The sequence below is a fragment of the Anopheles coluzzii genome, chromosome 3 (assembly GCF_943734685.1).
Source record: "Anopheles coluzzii chromosome 3, AcolN3, whole genome shotgun sequence".
Classification (NCBI taxonomy): Eukaryota; Metazoa; Arthropoda; class Insecta; order Diptera; family Culicidae; genus Anopheles; species Anopheles coluzzii.
Genome location: NC_064671.1, coordinates 70,170,124 through 70,189,630, shown reverse-complemented (window position 1 = coordinate 70,189,630; position 19,507 = coordinate 70,170,124). Strand labels below are relative to the sequence as shown.

The window sequence follows — 19,507 nt, the reverse complement described above, 5'->3', positions numbered from 1 at the left end:
ATTCCAGGATATGTATGGGTTCAGGATCTATTTCAGAACCAATATGCATTCAGTATCAGTTCCAGGACCGATACAGGGCTAGGATACATTCCAGAATCTTTATGAGGTGAGGATCAATTCGAAGACCGGGGATGGGTTAGGGATCCATTGCTGGTAATAGTTCAGAATTAGTTTCCTGATCTACCTCGGGGGATACCGAGAAATAGTGTTGCTTTTCCTTGTAAAAGGTCTAAATTAACTAGTCAGTTTAACATAAAAAAACCCTTCAAAAAACCTTTCTCACCTACCATCAAAGAATTTCGGTTCTCTCTCTCTCCACAACCCTCCAGTGTTTTGCCCATCACTAGTCTGCTTCTTACTACACTATTTCCACTATAACTCCAACCCACTAGCGATATCACACGGCCTGCTCAGCTGATTCTTTCCCCGCGATGTTCAAAACAACAACCATCTCTCACGCAAACTCTCTCGCATCTGCGTGTTGGTGCCCTTCTCTCTTCACCCTTCCCTTCGTTTCGAAAAACGTCAAATGAGTGAAAACAAACCGATTCACAGCACAACACGCACACCACCAACGAGGGCGGCCGTCAATATTGACCATCGAAATCCATCGTCCAAAACAGAGACAGAGTGCCAACAGAGTCCATCAGCAGCAGCAGCAGCAGCCGTGCGCTTTTGTTATCGGTCACGGTGGCCGAAGTTTAGTGTATCGCAGACAATCCATCCGGGTGCGTGCACAGACAAACAGAGCGGAGAGGAGCTTCGTTTTGTCTGTTCGAACGGTGTACTACAAGATGGCACTGAGGGAAGGTTTGGGGAGCCGTAGCACTAGCAGCTCCCTGCGGCTGGAGGAAGGCTCCGCAGGACGAAGGACCAACTTTTCGTCCTTCAGCAGCAGCTTCGACGAGTTCGGTCCACCGTACGCCGATTTGCCCATGGAGGTAAGAAGGAAATAGAGTGGCTGACTCTCAGTGCGTTTTGTGCTTGTGTAGATTGTGGTCACGAGACCACCGCCACGAAGGTGGAACTCGCGGAAAAAGAAGCGAAAAAAACGCTCACTCCTCTCGATAGATATAAGGAAGTGAGGCGATGATAACGCAATGTTATGAAAGCGATAAAACAAGCTGCGTGAACACGAATGTGAAGTATCGTCGAGAGTAGCCGCCGGATGAAGATAATAAACCGTGACGTGGGAGAGTTATCTTCCTCCACCGATTTTTCGCTGACTAACTAATCGCAGCCTCGATCACGATGCATGCAAAAATGCATGATGATGCTAATTTGTTGCTTTCAATTTTAGATTCTGGTCAAAATCTTCACCTACCTTACGCCGTCGGATCGGCGCGAGGCCAGCCAAACGTGCCGCCGGTGGTGCGAGGCGTCGCACCATACCGCCTTCCTCGAGAACTTCTGGCTCGTGCTGCACCGCCAACCGTTCGACGCGAATGGCCCCCCGGTCCGGGATCTGCTGCAAAGCTTCCGCCACTTCCCGAACGTCCACCTGTCCGAGGTCGATTTCGAGCGCATCGGCAACTTCTTCACCCACTTCGGGCCACACATCCGGCGGATCGTGCTTCGTGCGTGTGAAATACAGGAGCGCGATCTTACCGCCATACTGCGCCGGCTGCCCGCACTGCGCGCCCTCACGATCGAATCCTGCCGCGATCTGTTCATGTGCGTGCGGCTGTTCGAGGATGCGGCGGAGCGGGAGGAGCTCCGGCAAACGCTCTCGAACGTGACCGACCTGTCGCTCACCCACAACCAGTACCTGTCCGATGCGATCCTGCACCGGATGGTGGAGATCATGCCGTCGCTCCGGGCGCTGGCCCTCGCCGGCTGCCACATCTCCTTCCACAAGGGCCTGTACCGGAAGTTTTACCCGGGCGATGGCAAGCAACCGTCCGAGAGTGTGCTCACCTTCCACTACGTGTCGCAGCTGATCGAGCAGCGGAAGGGTTCGCTGCGGGCGCTCGACTTTGGCGAAACGCTCGTGGACGATAATGCGCTCGAGGTGCTGGCCGGCATGAGCCCGGCGCTGTGTCTCGAGCGGCTGGAGCTGAACCGGTGCGAGCAGCTGTCGAGCCGCGGGCTGGGGACACTCATCACCGCCCAGGCGGCCCATCTGCAGCATCTGAATCTGTCGAAAACGTTCCGGCTGACCGATTCCTGCCTGCTGCAGATTTGCCGCGAGCTGCGCGGACTGCGCGTGCTGAAGATGCGCGAATGTCGCGCGCTAAGCAATCAGGGTGTGCGCGAGCTGGTGCAGCTGCCGGCGCTGGAAGTGCTGGACATTTCCTACTGCGAGGATGTGAACGGAGCGGGCCTGCTGGAGGGTATTGCGTCGCGGCCGAACGAAACGCTGCGAGAGTTGCGCGTGCGGGCGCTCAACCTCTGCGAACGGTCGATAATTGCCATCAGCGAGCAGCTGTCGGCGTTACGCATTCTCGACCTGGGGTACTGCTTCCACGCCGTCTCGGACCTGTGCGTGCAGTTTATCTTCCGCAATCTGGTCCGGCTGACGGAGCTGGATCTGGAGAGCTGCCGCAAACTGTCCGACGAAGGGCTGACGGGATTGGGCATGCTGCCAATCATACAACGCCACGAGCAGCAGCAGCAGCAACCGACGGCCCAGTCAGGTGCATCCCTTGGCAATGGCAGCGTGGAAGGGAATGCGGCGCCGGCAGACGATCAGGCCCGTCCGGCCACCCCCGAACCGGAACCGGCGCTCCAGGCGGCCACCGCCCACATGCGCATCTCGCTGCGCAGCCGGGCGGAGCGTGAGATCGTCGAGGATGCCGAGCGGAAGAAGCAGCTGCTCGAGGCGATGCAGCGCAAGGACAATCTGCAGTCGGCACGGGACGACGGCACCACCTTCAGCGGGTACTCGATCGGGCGGCTCCAGCAGCTGCGCGTCCTCAACCTGACCGGGTGCAATCGGCTGACGGACGTGACGTTGCTGTGCAACTTTAAGCTGCTGGAGCTGCGCGACCTGTACCTCGCCCAGTGTCAGCAGATTTCGGTCGACGGTATACGGGCGCTGGTCCGGGGCTGTCCCGCGGTCGAGCGGCTCGATCTCAGCGAGTGCCACAGCATCAACGACCGGGCGGTCGAGCAGATTGCGTTCCATCTGCACCGCTTGCGTACGCTCAGCCTGCGCCGCTGCTATCAGCTGACCGATTTCAGCCTCGACTACATCGCGTGTCACGCCCGGCGCTTGCGCGAGCTCGACGTGCGCGGCTGCAAGCACATGTGTGCGGATCCGGCAATGCGGCTGGTGAATCTGCCCCTGCTTGCGACGATACTGCCCGGCAAGCAGGACGAGAACGGTGCGAACGGTGTGTTCGGTGCGGGCTCGTCCGCCTCGTCACCATCGTTACCGCCCGCACCACCACCGCCCGCCGCTCCGTCGCGCGCTTCGATGCGCATTTAACAGGCGCTGGCTGTGGCTAAGCCTACTGCTGCTGTTCGATGCGGCCTGTTTGCTGCTGATGGCATCGGTACTAGCTGGCTAGTGGTGCTGTTGTTTTTACCCCTACTGTACATACTGGTTGCAGCGGATGTTTGGAAATGAAATTGTTGAGCATTTTTTAGCGTTTTTGTGTAGCAGCGCGCAACGAATGTAACCGAAATTAATTCTTTACGGTGCCATGTGCTCTTTTCGGTCTTCTTTTTTTTGCGCACTCTCGAAGGAGGAATAAATTTCAAAGTGTATCCGGTTCGTTTACCCATTAACTTATTTTAGCACGCCTTACTTTGCATAATAAAAAGTATTACTCTGCAACTTGTGATATTATCGTTAAGCTTTGCTAAATAATCTCGCACACACACACACACAAAACGCACCTTTACATTTGCTTTGACACAGTATGGTTTTGCCGTAATACTAACTACTGCATCCTTTACTCTACGTACAGATTTATTGCTCTCGAAACAGGGGTTTTTTCCTTCTTTGCTTGTAAATAATGCGCTTTTCCTCGTTTCAACTTTTCCTCGCTTTTTTCTTGCGCGTTTTTCAACAGTCTCTAATACACAATCCTCGTCAATGACTATCAGAAGCATGATGTTGTCCGTTACTTATATACACACACTTACAGCGCTACTGGGAGATTTCAGCAGTCAAAAAACGTACAAAAAGGACCTTTAAATGCTTTTAAACACAGGAGTAAAATACAGTGAAATATCAATGAAAATCACACGCTAAACACTTTCATTAGTAAAAATAAAGCAAACTAAACGAACACCATACACGAAACAAATGCTGCGCGCACGACACACGGTGTAAATGAAACTAGACTGTACACAATAAATATATGTTAAAATGGCACTTCAAAACAAAAGTGAACGCAATTTGGTGCAAAGAAAATTCATTTTAAAACACACACAAACGCGCGCGCGCGTGCGAACTGAAATCTTTGTAATAAAACTAAAGCACTGGCGCACAACACGGGAAACACTGGAACAGCTCCACCTCCCCCGCTATTCTTCCCCCCTTGGCACGACCGTTCAACGACCGCAACGTGGAACGGGAGAAGGTGTAGGCGGGGGAGGGTGGAGTGTGTGTAAATTGCGGAAATCTTTATCATACTAATTGGCGTTTGCTGTTATGTTTTGGGACTCCTTTGAGCGAGTCCGTCTTTTTTACGACCACAGACATACACTCTCTCTCTCCCTTTATCCGTACTCCGACTGTATGGTGAGGGAAAACTCTCCCTTGGAGTGGATGAACGTGCCGTGGTACCAGAGCCGCGTGTCCACGAGCAGTGCGTCGCCCGGCTCGACGTAGAAGCTGAAGCTGCGACACTCCGCATCACATTCGGGCGTCGGGGCCAGAATCCAGCTCTTATTGCCCCGCAGCTGCGCCTGCCACATTAGCCGGGGGATGTAATCGATCTAAAACAGGCGAAACCACATAGTTTATACAGAAGGGTAAGAGAAATGCCGCCCCACCACCGATCACTTACATGCATTACAGCGCCCTGCTCGTAGCCGAGAAAGACAAAGTCCGTGTTGGGCATTTCGGCATCGTCCGGCAGAAAGTGAGGCTTCGGGTAGAGCTTGCGCAGCTCGGCCAGCACGGCCGGATTGCAGTTGCTCCACCCGACGTACCACGGCTGCTGGCCGGCCCGAAACTCGGCCCGCTCGTCCGACATCCGGAAGACGTCGCGCAGCGTCTGGAAGTTCGACTTGAAGTGCAGAAACTGGCAGTCCTCGTGCAGGCTGTCCAGCGCGGCCGGATGCTTCAGGTACAGATCCTTCAGGAAGGTGTAGTTCAGCGCCCGTACCGCCGGCCAGTGCGACACCGCCCGCTTGATGATGATCGGCCGGGACGAGTACGCGTACGGGTGGAACTCTTCGCGCGTCAGGTTTTGCAGTATGATCGGCCGGTCCACCCCCCGGCAGAAGTCGCAGTTCGAGACGGGCCGGGTCGCCTCCCAGATCAGGTAGTTGTTTGGCACGATGCAGCGCATCCCGAGCGCCAGCTCGAGAAACCCGGCCAGAAACGGGGTGATGATGAAGAGCACCACCACAAATATGGCACTGTACACGATCGCCAGGATGCCGTCGTTCTGGGGGAAGAACCGGGGCGCCCGGTACCCGATCGATTGCTTGAACGCTTCCTCCATGTCCCGCTCGGTGATCCCCCGGTTCGTGCGCAGCACCTCATTGCTCAGCAGGTGCAGCTTCTGCAGCAGTATCTGATCGCACAGCTTCACCCGATCCATCGCATCGTCCGCCGGAAGGTGTTGGATGTGTGCGTTTTGTGGTTTTGTTTTGCTTTGCTCCTGTGTACCTACTCCTCCTCCCCAGCTACTCCAAGGCTTACCACTACAGTCACGTTTGTGCGTTGGAAGAATGGATGCGGCGGCTTGGCAAAGTAACGGCGCAATAATCGGTTACCGGAGCGGCAACCAACAAATAAAGGCCATCTATCGCTGTTTTCCCTCTTGCCCTCTTTTGTGCGACACGACAGATGTGCGTGCGTGTGGGCTTGTCCTGGAGCGGGGTTTCGGAATCACTTCTGCTCGCACCCGTACGGGGAGGGGAAAGTTGACGCTGTTTAGCTGCACCACGCCACCACCAAATCGGACGCGTTGTTTGTTCGATAAAATCTACGGCTACGGGCCATTATGGCCAACAAAAAACCAGGGTGAAAACACGAAATCACGCAGCTAGAGCGAGTGGAATTGGGATGTTTTGTTTTTCCTCTGTGCCGATTTGACAGAAGGGGCCGTGCGATGATATTGTTGCGATGTTTTTTTCTACTCTGTGCGTTGTCAAAATTCCCAAGCAACATACGTTGCGTGCGATGAAAATTAGCGGCTCAATGGGTTGGAATTTTATATTATTTCTTGAAGAATTTTAATTTCTTACTTTTTAACTAATTTTATTAGTCCTTGTGTCGATCATAAGCTGTAAATGTGTAAATGAGAATCTAAATTCCCTATAACTGTTGCTGCTCGACAACCTGATGCAAAACAACAAATCGAGCAGTTTCGAGCACTTAGGCAATGCTTTCGCAATGAACATCATGCAGTGGAGGACTACCTGATTTTTTAAATTATGTTTTCCGTTTCTTTTTTATTCAACCCATATAATTTCAAGCAAAACAAAACACAATACCAGGGATTTAATTTTGCATTGTAATTTTATTTACCCATATTCTCGTAAAACATTCGCGCAATACTAAGGGAAGGGGAGGGGTGCTACGAAGTAGTAGTGGTTTGTTTTTATTCATCGATAAAGATTATTACTATTACCGCACATATTCCACTGCTGCATTCTTTTCTGCTTCAGCTGTCTTATTCTTCTTCTTCTTCTTCTTCTTCTTCTTCTCTCTTGTTTACTAGTTATCATATACTACGCGCGTACTTAATGTATTCATGTTTGCACAACATTCTCATATCATCGGTTTCATTTCCTTTCGATTGGGAAAGAACGAATAGCCACGGCGTGATGCGCTTCCTGTGCTCTGGCATTGCACGCGCAATATTATTATTCCACCGATAATGGTTTGCACAAGAACAGTTTACTGCATAGGTATATATAGGGGAGAAGGTTTTTATCGCAAAAAGATAAAGGTGAATACTTTATGAATTTGCTGTTTTTTTGTTCGTATGGATTTGTTTATTACTTAGGCTCTCTTGGGGCTCTCTACCACACCTCGCCTTCCCTATTAGTTAGTCATTCACAGGATGTGTGTGAGAGAGAGAGATGGTGGGGTTCATCTATTGATTATTTGTTTTGTGTGTGTGTGAGTCTTGCATGTTTTGTTGATTTGCCAATAACATGCTTAATGGTGCAACACGTGTGTGTGTGTGTTATGCTCAGCCTTCTTCTATTATTTTCGAGTAATGCGATACTGCACTGCTGCTGGTGACCGAACGATGATGCAGCGCCTTAATCTTTGCTTAATTTATCTTTATTCTGCCACGATTGTTAGCATACTTGTAAATGGGAACATTTATATGCTTATTTAGGATAGTAAAAGACGCCACGCACATTGTCGTCAATAGATTTGCCGAGCCCTGTTGTACACCTCGCCCCCCCCCCCCCCCCCCACACACACACACACACACGCACACACGCACTAATAAACAACATCGATTGAATATTATTAACTGCACATACAAGATTATTTAATCGATCACTGGGAACTTCTTCACGCTCACCTGCTTCATATCATCGCTTATATTCTGATTTTTTCTGAATTTTCTTCATTAATTGTCGTTTTCTAGAGCATTTCCATTCAATTTGCGATGATATTTTCTACGAATAATGCAGCTATTCTCTTTTTTTCTCTTGCATTTCTTTTAAAAGCATCAATAGGGTAGAGCTCACTGTACCTTACTGTATCGCACAACAGCAAACGGAGAGAGAGGAAGCGCTTTTCGCACAATCCAACCAAAATAAAAACAGACATACGAAAGGCAATAGTGATTTAAACCTGTTCAACGGAACAACTGAACAAAATGCTCGACTATTTAGCACGTCACGTGATTTCTGCCCATGATGATGGTTTCCACAAAAACGAACGCCTGTTTCCTCTAATCCTTTGCAGAATTCCAATTTCTACTAAACTTCGGCTTGGCCAACTGAATAACTCTATTCTCTCGAAGGTATGCCACCATACGTAGACACAAAAAAACAGATCGTTTTTATCGACGATGAAACACCACAAACTCGTTATTCTTTTCCGTTCGACCAGGAATGGAAACAATGAACGGTGCAGCAGATGGAAAAACAAACACTCTCTCTCGAATGACCCCCCGCGAGCTGTAATTACTTGTAAAATGAAGGCAAACGATAGGCAAAGGGTGAGAGGAACATGTGCGGTAGCACTTCCCAAACAAAGTGGGGCAGCATACACACACACAAAAAAGGCAAACAAAAACTGAAACAAATCTCTGCCGACACTTTGCACTATTCCTACTATTTCCTACCTTCCGAAGCCTTACACACTAATGTTCTTATGCCTAGCACATGTGGCGTATGTTTATCATTATTTAATAAGCATTCTACAGATAATAGGATAAGTGAATAACTATGTAATTAAATATTTACACCGAAATGTACATATACGTTGTAGTAATTCCATTGCAAATTACAAAACAAACACTACAACATATCGCCGAGCCGCGCGTGTTGTACAACCCTAACAGCTGGAGCAGCACGGACGCCTTTCCACCAGGACACGCCGATTACGCACGTGATCCCGTCGCAACTATCCCCGGCTGTACGTTCGCACCAGCATCGTCGAGGGAAGATGATGCTGATCGTTCACTCGGTAATAGTTTTGATACGCCGCCATGTGATGATGCTGTGGCCGACGGCCACGTTGATGCTGCTGCTGCTGCTGGTGATGATGCTGTATAAGAGCCGCTACCGGTGGTACTGGAGGAGGTGGTGGTGGTTGAATCGTGTTGTCCAGTCGGCGTGAAATGGACGACAGTGGCGGAAGATTGACTCCAGTGCCACCACCGTTCACTGCTGACGACGACGACGACGACGACGATGATGATGCTGCCAGCGGCGGCGGTGGCGGAGGTGGTAGTGTTGGCGATGGCGGTGATGGCGGCGCCGTACCTAGACCCTTACCAACCAAACCTGTGTACACATTTGCATATAACAAGAGAGTATATGTAATTATAAGTCTTGACAAAACACGCACACGCACACACATTCATTACGTGCCCGAATGCACTTTCTCTTTTTTGCACAAACAAATGCAGCGTTTACATCTCCTTCGTCATCTGATTTTCTACAAAACAAACATCACAAAAGGTATTCACAAACTCTATCTAAAATATTTACAAGTACAGTACATAAACGCTCTCTATTCTGATACACGCTTTCTAACACGATTTTAAGAGTAATCCTAATCCTATCAGATTTGTGTTGCTTTCATTAATGCTTAAACAGTCTTTTCCTATTCACAGTGTTTTTTTTTTGCTTTTTATTTCAAGTGTTCGAAAGGCTGCATGATATTCCTTTCCCTCTTTTTTTGTAGCAAAAAATAAACCTATTCTCTTTTGTTAAAGAGCATCCAGGAATCACCCGAACCAGTAGAGCAGCAAATGGGTAGGGAAATACAAGCCACCCCTAAACCATGCTGAAAGGGGAACCATGTACACAATCTTTTTTTTTTTTTTTAGATCAGTGAAAATGATCCTGGGAGTTGAAAAAGTTGAACAACACCGAAAACGATCGAAATCGATCAAATAAAAAAAAAAAACGAAGACGAAGAAACATCATTGGGGAGAAAAAATGAAAAGAAAAGATAAGAAGAGATTATCAAAATCAGTGAGCAATCGAAGGCAAATAGTTAATTGTTTTTTTTTTAATAAAGTAAACAACATCAACAACAACAACCCAACATCTAACAGGGTTAATCGGGTTTTTTTTGTAATACTAAATATTATTTTAGTTTTAATAATTAAAAAAAAACGAATAAAAATTGGAGTAGTGTAACATTCGTTATTGCTCAATGGTAGTCGGAAACGTTGTTAATAAGCGCGAGGGGATTGGGAAGGATGGTAATTAAATCGAAATTAAAACCAAAGTGCCAAAAACAAAACCATTCTATGGGTGGTAGTAGTAGTAGTAGTAGTTAATCCCTACACTAAACTCCTAAGTTTCACACCAAATTTCACACCACTATCGTTCAAATGTGCAAGTGCGCGACACATACCTTTCGAATCATGCTTTCGGCGTATGGTCGTCGTCGTACCGTGCTTGCGCGAAACGGTACCATTGCCACCTGCCGCCTCTTTGCGCCTTCGCCTCGTGCAGACGGGCGAATAGTCCACATCGCGCGTGTCGTCTCCATCGTCATCATCGAGAAAATCGTCCTGCTGCTCGGGCAAGGTGACCAACTGGTGGTGGTGGTGGTGATGCGACTGCTGATGATGCAGCGCTGCGTATTCACTCGCACCGTTCGCTGACGCGGACACGGAGGAAGCTCGTGACGTCGCTGCCGACTGGCTGCTGTTCGAGTTGGAACGGCCCCAGCGATTGTTCGAGTGGCCGCCCGTTGCTTCGCTATCCGTTACGGTCGGTTGCCGGCGGGACCGTACGGTGGAAGATATCGCACACTGGGCCGTCGACGACTGCCGGGTCCCGCTACTATCGCGCGACGATACCAGCGGCGGCGGTTGCTTTCGTTTCCGGCCGCGCCGTTTCTGTGCCGGTACGATCGAGGAGGACGAAGCGAGCGACGCCGCCGACGAGGAGTGCGATATGGCCCGGCTGCTCCGGTTGCCGACCGAGCAGGACGACGAGACGGAGTGACTAGTGCCGGTACTGCTGCTGCTACTGCTGCTGCACGAGGAATCGTCCTCGACGCCCGACGGTGACGGTAGCAGCGCCTCGGAATCGGCACCCTCCTCGTCCTCCAGCTCGCCGTGCAGGGCGGCCGACTCGCGCCGCTGCTTGTTCTGCAGGGCGGCCTTACGCTTTCGCTGCAGATTGTCCGCATAGTCGGTGCCCCGATCGGTCGGCCGGATGCGCTCCCGCAGGCCCGATTTGCGCCGCTTCACGAACCGATACTTGGAAGCGTTCCGGTCCTCGCCGGTCCCGGTCGGCGGTGTCATATCGTGCGATGAATCGTCCACATCGCCATAGTACGCCTTGCTGTTGCAGTGGTTGTTGTTGTTGTACGGGTGATGCGTTTGCTTTCGGACCGCTTCCCGCCCGTCCACCGCCTCCTCCACCTCGTCCTCCCGCTGGTGGTCACCGAACAGGCGCGCATTATCGCCCTCGCCATCGTCCAGCACCTCGCGCCGCTGCTGCCGCCGTCGCTCCTTTCGCTCCTTTTTGCGATGGTCAGATCGCTGCTTGCTGCTGGTGCTGCTGCTACCGGTGGCCACTTTCGCTCTGCTGCCATCGCTTGCCTCCTCCTCGCGGTGGTCATGGATGTCGGTGTTTTTGCTGCTGCTATGCTTTCTCGGGCGCCCTACCTTTCGCCTGCCTGTTACGATGCCTCCCCTGTCATCCCTGCTGTCGTGCGCCGCCTGTGGTTGTGGCGGTTCCTTGCGCTTTCGACCAGGGCGTCGCTTTACCGGCACGATGATCACGTCACTTTCGGTCGCAGTGCTTTCCTGATCGTTAAAGTCACTGTCCTGCTGATCGTCATCGTTCGCTTCCTCTTCCTCTGCATCATCAACCGCTTCCTCATCTGCGTCGGGAAGATTGCATGCGTCCGTTTCAGCTCCCTCCTCCTCCTCCTCCTCCTCCTCCTCCTCCTCTTCCTCCTCCTCACAGCCACCATCGTTGATGAAGTCACTGTCCGTGTCTTCTTTTTTGCGCCCTTTGCTCTCCTTCTTGCGCCGGTACGATCCCCGCGACTCGTAGCCGTTCTGTACGACCGCTCCTCCCTCTGCCTCCTCCTCTTCGTCCTCCTCCACCGCTTCCTCATCGTCCTCTTCCTCGTCGTCCTCTTCTACGGATTCTTCTTCGGCTTCCTCCTCTTCGCTGGCCACTTCCTCCTCATCGTCGTCATCTTCAACGGAGTCATCCTCGTCCTCATCTTCCGCCGCTTGCTCGTAATCGTCGTCCTGCTCATACTTTGACAGCTTGACCTCCTCCTCCTCATCCTCCTCATTCTCTAGCTCATTATCCGGAGCAGCTTCCATCTCTTCATCCTCCTCTACCTCCTCCTCGTCCTCCTCCTCCTCCTCGTCATCCTCCTCATCTTCTTCTTCATCACCACCCTCTTGCTCCATGGGAGCAGTGTTACCATCGCCGTCACTCGCCGCCTCCTTTTTATTCTTGCCCGCAGAATTCATTTCCTCAATCTGGCGGAACAGCTGCGACTGCCGCTTGCGCAGTATGTCCATCATCGGTTTCGTGTACCCCTTGATGTAGCCCTCGCTCTCCGTGTACTCCAGCCCGCTGCCCAGGCTGTAGCCGCGCGACTTGCGCTCCAGCAGCTCCTGTATGGCGTACGTCGGCTTGCCCGAGTAGCGAATGACGGTTTCCTCCATCTGCTCCGCTCGCTCAAACTCCTTCTCCACCCGGTCGCGCGCAATCTGGTCCGCGTCGGTGGCGAAAATGTCCGCGCAGGAAAATTGCTTCTCCTTCTTGCGCGTACAGACGGCGCTCGGTACGGGCTGCGTGGCAGGCGTTGCGGCCGCACCGTCCGTTACCGTCAACGACTGCGCGTTTCGACCGTTCGCATCGCCCCGCTTCGAGCGAAGGTTCTTCGGCGAGGAGGCCTTGCTGTGCAACATGCTCTCCCGGTACGGTATCAGCGCGCCCATCTTCATCAGCGACTTGACATGGTTGATTTTGTTCGTGATTTCCGCCTCGTCCTGTGCCGTCAGCGGTTCGCTCAGCTGCACGATGGCCTCTACGTCCAGGCGCAGCGGCTGGTGCCGGCTTACCGGGCTGCCCAGCCGCTTCAGCTCCTTGTAGAACAGCGATTTGCAGTACTGGTAGTCGGGCCGCTCGTCGTACGTCAGATTGCCGACGTAGGCGAGAAATTCGCCCAGATACGCCGGGCAGTCGTCGCCGTAGATTAGCCGCAGCATCTCCCGCACGTCCGCCATGAAGTACTCCTTCATCCGGTGCACCTGCTCTGGCTGGTTGAGCAGCTTCTCGTCCTTCCACGGCAGAAACCCGCGGCTCCAGTACACGAGATTGTACCCGAGACACTCCAGATCGCTGCGGCGGGCATGCGCACCCATGTGTGCGTCGCGCGACGTAAATTCCAGCGTGCCGTCGTGCGCCCGCCGCTGATCCATGCAGAATGGCCGATGCTGCCCGTTCGAATCGACAAACTTGGACGCCAGACCGAAATCGATCAGATGTATGCGCTCTTCCTCCGGCCCCTGCTGCTGCCGCTGCTGCTGGTGCTGCTCGTCCACCTTCGGCAGCGAATTACGCTTCAGCTCTTGCCGGTGCGCTTCCTCGGTCGCTGCCTTCAGCTCCTCATACCCTGACCGGCGCGGTGAGATTGAACAGCTGAACGACGCATCGTTGTTGCGCTTTCGGCCCCGTCGCTTCGGTAAGCTACCTGCTGCCTTCGAACGGGCACCGCCACCCCGTTCGTCCTCGTCGCTCAGATCGCGGTACGTGACCGTTTTCAGCGGGCGAAGATTGCGCGTACGTGTACACATCTCCTGCTCCTGATGGTAGTACAGTCCGTTTTCCGGCGGATGTGCTGTCCCGTTAACCACCACCGGTACTTCTGCAGCAGCTTTCTTACCCCGTCCCCGACCTACCCTTCCCCCTTCCGGTGGCAGTGTAACACCGTTCGGTCGGTGGTGATCGTGCCCGTTCTGGTGGTGACTGCCGTTCGACAACCGAACGCTTGCGTCCTTTCGGTCAGTCTCCACCGTGCCGATCATTAGATTCTCTGCCTTAATGTCCGAATGCACGTAGCCCTGGTCGTGCAGATGCTCCAGCACATCCAGTATCTGGCAGGCGATCACAGGAATGCTCGTCGGGTTGACCCGCTTGTTCTTGATCAGCGAGTGCAGATCGCGCTGGTAGCGCTTGAGGATGAGAAAGCGGTACCGCTCGTTCTCGAACATGTGCGATCCGGACGCGATGTACTCCGGCATGCCCGGCGGTATAATACAGGTTTCTACAAGTAAACATTAGAGAAGAGGGGTAATTAACAACAACAAATCAAAATGTTCAATGCTTCAGTCTACATTTGTGTGTGTAGTTTAAAAACGAAACTTAAAAAAAACCCCTTAACAAAATCCCTAATGAAGCATTTCAAATTATAATTGAACAAAATGAAGTTTCAAGGTTTTCCAAGTCACTTTTGAATGTAGACAATGTTTTTCATCGCGTGCAAAATGTCATTCCACATCACTATGATGTGGACATTTCATTTCCATCATAATAATTTTTAATTTCTTCAGTACGATTTTCAACACTACAACTGTCAATGAGTGATGCGATACGGCTTCAAACTCCGTTGAAAAAAAAACGACGGTAGTATCAACGGGCTGATCAGTGTTGAAAATCATGCTGAAGAAACTAAAAAAAAAAATTAGAAAATCATAGAAATGAAATGTCAGATCGTATGGAATAACATTTTGCACCAGGTGAATAACAATGTTTACATTCGAAAGTGACTTGGAAAGGACTAACATGTATAGAACATAATACAATATGATAAACAAAACGATTTCTCATTTGTTTACGATTTTGAATCACACTAAGTGAACTATACAACACAAACACAAAATAATGCTGGCTGATGATGTGCAAATGCATCCAAAACAAAGCACACGCGCTGTGTGCGCTTGTGTGTATGTGTGTGTGTGCGCGCACCGTCTAATAAACTGCTCGAACTGCTCGAATGCAGGACCGTTTGCCGGTCTGGAGCCGTCTGTTTACAAACAGCTGATTCACTTGACAGCGCCCTCTCGGCATCGTACGCTTCATTGCGTTACAGGGGCGTTCATATCGTCTGGGTGTTTGTACGTTTGTTTACAGAAGGGTTTTAAATAGAGATTTACGGCATTACCCACACACATGCACACACACACACTCACACTCGTATAGAAGAAAAAACGGCATCGTAACGGTATACACATACATAAAATTTGCAGCAAACATATATTGTTGCGCACGCCAAAATGCAATTTACATTTCTCGCGTATCAAATCCTCGCGTTTGTTTGTCGTGCGGAAAAACGTTGCGCGAAAGAACCAAACTGTCACTCTCTACTGAGCAACTTAGCAAGTGCAACAGGAAACGATTCTGGCGGTATGAAATTACAAACTCTTCCCCATCGATGGCGCGGGAGAAGTTGAAAAAACGGTTGAAAACGGGGGTGCGTCACGTTACCCTGTGCATACTCGCGGATTGACGCAGTGCAATACAGGCCCTCTCTGGGGGGGTCTGGGTCACGGCTCGAAAATTTGCACACATTACCCCCCCACGCGTTCGCCCCCTTCTTCCTTTCAGTTACCACACCTACCTGTCGGTTTGGCGGTGTTGAGCAAACAGTGTATCTCGACGAACAGCGGCCCATTCGAGTGCGGCTCAATTTTGACCACATACTTTGCATTCTCGCTCGTCACCGGTGTATCGATATCGTCCGAGGCGAGAAATATTTCACCGAAGCTGCCCTTGCCTGCGCGGGAAGAGGAGAGAAAAAAAAAACAAATGAAAAGATAGATTTATAGCAACACATTCTAAACGAGATTATAAATGATGGTTGCCGCTGCTGTTACCCACCGATTGGTTTGCCGATGCGCCACTGTTTCAGCGTCAGATCCATCAGCTTCGTGCCATCGACGAACTCTTTGCTGAGCGTGAACTCACTCACACTGATGTTGGGCGAGTACGGTTCGCGGGCAGGCGCAGCAGCAGCAGTGGCTGGTGGTGGCGCGGCGTTCGACGGGCCATGCTTCATGCGCTTCGGCGGCGTCTCGAACTGTTGCAATCGGTCGGCATCCACTATTGCGGCAGCTGCATTCCGTTTACCCATGGCTGCTGGTTGTTGTTGGAGCTGGTCTGTTTGACTGGTTGTTTTTGCCGTACAGCCCCCGCGAACAGTGCAGCACAACGCACCCCGGATTGCCGCTGGAAGTATTCGTGTGTGTGTGTGTGTGTGTGTGTGTAGCACAACCCGAGACACAGAGATACAGCAGAACGTTCACGGTGGACACACCATCGATACTGGACGTGGAAAAGTACGCACGGTACTTAACATCTCACACACTCTCACTTACACTTCAAATTAGCTCATTTTTCACACTGTTATAATTTTCATTTCGCTTTTGTCCAATTGTATTGCTCTAGCCTTGCTAAATGGAGGGAGAGCGTAAACAAATCAAAGCAAGAGGAAAGAGATTAATACACACACTCGCTGGATATGGCGCTACTTGCTGCTACTTGTTCCATTATTCCGGCAACCTTTTTTCACGGATTCATGCTTCCATCCATTCCCCACCCCCACGGTGACACCCAAAATCGGCACAATACTTTTTTATCGATTTCACTCTCTCGCGGTCCGACCGTTTTCCGAAAATGCAATACGCATGGACAGAAGTTACAGCAGCCAAACACGTGCGTGCGAGCGAGAGGCAAAGTACCAAAGAAAAATCCCATCTCGCAACTCATCCCAAACCGATGGCCCGGTTGAAAAAGGAGAAGAATGCAACAACAACCAAAAAAACGAAAAAACTTAGTCGCGAAGTCAAAAGAAGCCCGCACCGACACACACACACACAAGCGTGACAGCAAGAATTCGAAACACAGCATCATCTTTCTCTCTCTTTCTCGCATCACTGGGGGCGACGACGCGTAACTCGAGCGCGACCGCTTTGGGCAGATCTATTATCGCACCATTTGCTTTCGGCTGCTCTTCCTTCACCGAAATACACGGCTCATAAAATAACCTAAGAACCGGACCCCGGGAGGGGTGGCTGGGGGACACCGGGCGTAGCAACTTCAAATTCAAATTCTTCTTTTTCACTCCGCTGCTTTGTCGCATTCAAAAAACGTAAAAGGGTCAGACGGGTTCACACGTAACGTTCGTACTGGTATCCTTGAACCCCTTGGTGGCTCGTTACGTATGCGTGTGCAATTCAACCCATTCACCACTTTTTGTTGCTCCATGCCAATGAGAAAAACAAACAGAAAGTTATAATTACGTTTAAGAAAGTCTTATTTCCGCACTAAATCATACCTAGCACCACACACTGATAAAGAAGGGGCGAAAACGGGGCACACGCATACACCCGATACGCTATTGACAGTCCGTCACGCACAGAAACACACACACGCGCGCATACCCAGACGACGGTTAGTTTAAAAAAAAACAACATTCGATTACGTCAAAAAGTGCACGATTCGAGCACCTTCTTGTAAACCGTGCTTGGTGCGAAAACCGCAAACAACCGAACATTTGTAGGGAGGTATAGGGCACACTTCTCACAGCATAAAACATATTTTTAGCAAAAAAGAGGATACCGTGTGAAGTTGAGGCAGTGTTTCCGATTAAACCACACTCGTCACAATGAACATCACTCGCAAACATATGCGCGCACACACATACACGCGCACTTTTCGGTGCATTTCTGCTCTATTACATCGCGAAGAGCAACACGTCAAGAAAAGAGCATCGTCTCATCTGATTACTTTTCCCTTCCAACCTGTTTTTTCATCTGCTCTTCTCTGCCAACGACTTCCAATGTCGCGGAAAACTCTACCAAAAGCGACGGGCAAAGCAAAACCAGCAGTGGATTCGCCTGCAATTGTAAACGTTTTCTTCTTTCCCTTCCAAACACACACACACACACCCCTTCGCCTTGCCCTTCGCTTTAGCACGGACTGCTGCTTAAGAAACCGTTGTCGCGTCGTATGCGCATACGTGTGTATGTGTGTGTTTGTTTGCCTTTCTCTGTTGTGTGAATGTGTGTGCGTGTATGTGTGTGTCCGAAGGTAATGTAATCTTTGCTACACACACAAAATCGATGCGATAGAGAAACCGTTCGGACCTGGTGGTATCGAGCACGATTGCACATGGTTTACCTTGCCAACTGTGATACATTTATAACCATTTAAACAACAAATCATTTAACCTCACACTGGTCTTTCATCATCTTTTTATGCACCTTTCCCAAACACGGCCCAAACACTTTTTATGCGGCCATTGAAAAACACGGCAACCCTTGTCATCGTCTTCTTCCCGTCGCCGTGAGGTTTGTAATTTCCTTTTGCTTTCATACACCAACATACACACACACAAACACACATAAGCATTCACACATTTCTAAACCGCTCTTGCGAACGGCCGGGAGAACGCACACACACACGCACACACACATGCTCTGTTGCTCTTTCTTTCCGCTGGCGCACGAGCGGGATGCAGATACAAAGATGGACGCAGAGCGCAGCCAGACAACACAGAAGAAGAAAAAAACCACCGCTGGTTCACTCGCACACTTGTAAGCGCGGATCCGCTTTTCCGTTGAATTCAAGAGAGAGAGAGAGAAAGAGCGAGGAGTGAGACACTGCTGCTGCTTGTGTTGTTGATGTTATTCCTTGCTTGTAGTTTCCTTCTCGTATGTTCACCATTCGCTTGTATTACAGCCCCGTTCCATACCAAGCGCTGTATAGGAACCGCACATCATTTACGGGACAGAAAGGCCTTTACACTTGTGTCAAAGCACAACATTTGCTTACACGGATGTTTAATTTGTTGCCACACACACGATGGAAGAGCAGAGTTTACCAACTCTAGACCACAACTCGACACAAACGCGCTATACTTCCGGCTTGGGCTGTCCGTGACCGGACCGAGACATTCCACCGCGAAAGGAAACCTGCTTTCCATGGGTCACCGCGTACAAGACGGCCATATTCGTTTGGCTGTATTTTATTTACGCTAAAGCGCAACCTCAAAGATGCGATGCACTCAAGCGAACGCGATGGTCATCGATTTTGTTCGCACCGAACACACACTCTTCCCCTGTGCTAGGGAACACACAGAGTCAGGCACCTACCCCTCCGCCACACCACACTTCACCTGATGGATGCAACCATTTTGGGCTGAATTTAGCCTTTTCCTTCGCACGAACGAACCCACCAACTATCGCACCCGATCCGGCCGCACCGTGCGCATTGTTTTACGGTAGCAAATCGTTTACCTTTACACTTTCGCGATGTGAAAATCACAATTTTCGTTCACGACCAATCGCACAGACAAGAAGGCAATTCCACTTACACACGAGCAATCTTTTCTTTTTATTTTTCGGTAGCCGAGCACGGATTGTCAAAAATGCTCTCACCTTTTTGACAGTTACCGTTTCGAAATTGACATTTGCCATGCAGGTGCTGCTTACTTTTTGGGACTGCATTTTTCATTTATACAAAGTTCTACATTAATTTCAATGCAATTTGTGGGATGAGTTTATCTAAATCTTTATCTGAATCCTTCCTAGGCATGGAGTATGGGATAAAATATGGGTAAAATGCATCTACAAATTTGAATGCAAACCGCCACCGTTCCCGGTTTATAACCGGTTTGCTTGACAAA

At 50.4% G+C, this 19,507-nt stretch overlaps 3 protein-coding genes across 7 annotated transcripts; 1 reads left to right on the top strand and 2 right to left on the bottom strand.

The window, feature by feature from the left end:
• Window positions 1-389: 389 nt before the first annotated feature.
• LOC120959873 (dynein regulatory complex subunit 6-like) lies at window positions 390-3,788 on the top strand. The gene is made up of 2 exons (XM_040383592.2): window positions 390-941; window positions 1,301-3,788. The coding sequence occupies exons 1-2, from the start codon at window positions 795-797 to the stop codon at window positions 3,428-3,430; spliced, it is 2,277 nt and encodes a 758-aa protein (XP_040239526.2). The 5' UTR covers window positions 390-794; the 3' UTR covers window positions 3,431-3,788.
• Window positions 3,789-3,844: 56 nt separating this feature from the next.
• On the bottom strand, window positions 3,845-6,232 carry LOC120959874 (uncharacterized). The gene is made up of 2 exons (XM_040383593.2): window positions 4,962-6,232; window positions 3,845-4,890 (listed from the first exon to the last, which is right to left on the bottom strand). Exons 1-2 carry the CDS (start codon window positions 5,721-5,723, stop codon window positions 4,672-4,674), a joined length of 981 nt encoding a protein of 326 aa, XP_040239527.1. The 5' UTR covers window positions 5,724-6,232; the 3' UTR covers window positions 3,845-4,671.
• Window positions 6,233-6,627: 395 nt separating this feature from the next.
• Window positions 6,628-19,251, bottom strand: LOC120959871 (uncharacterized). 5 transcript variants are annotated; one of them, XM_040383583.2, is made up of 5 exons: window positions 19,119-19,251; window positions 15,700-16,271; window positions 15,440-15,595; window positions 10,190-14,086; window positions 6,628-9,105 (listed from the first exon to the last, which is right to left on the bottom strand). In XM_040383583.2, exons 2-5 carry the CDS (start codon window positions 15,950-15,952, stop codon window positions 8,723-8,725), a joined length of 4,689 nt encoding a protein of 1,562 aa, XP_040239517.2. In that variant the 5' UTR covers window positions 15,953-16,271; window positions 19,119-19,251; the 3' UTR covers window positions 6,628-8,722. The 5 variants fall into 5 exon arrangements, with proteins under 5 accessions (XP_040239517.2, XP_040239518.2, XP_040239521.2 ...); XM_040383584.2 differs by having other exon boundaries at window positions 15,700-16,267; window positions 19,119-19,244; XM_040383587.2 differs by lacking the exon at window positions 19,119-19,251 and adding an exon at window positions 18,998-19,103.
• Between the last annotated feature and the right edge of the window lie 256 nt (window positions 19,252-19,507).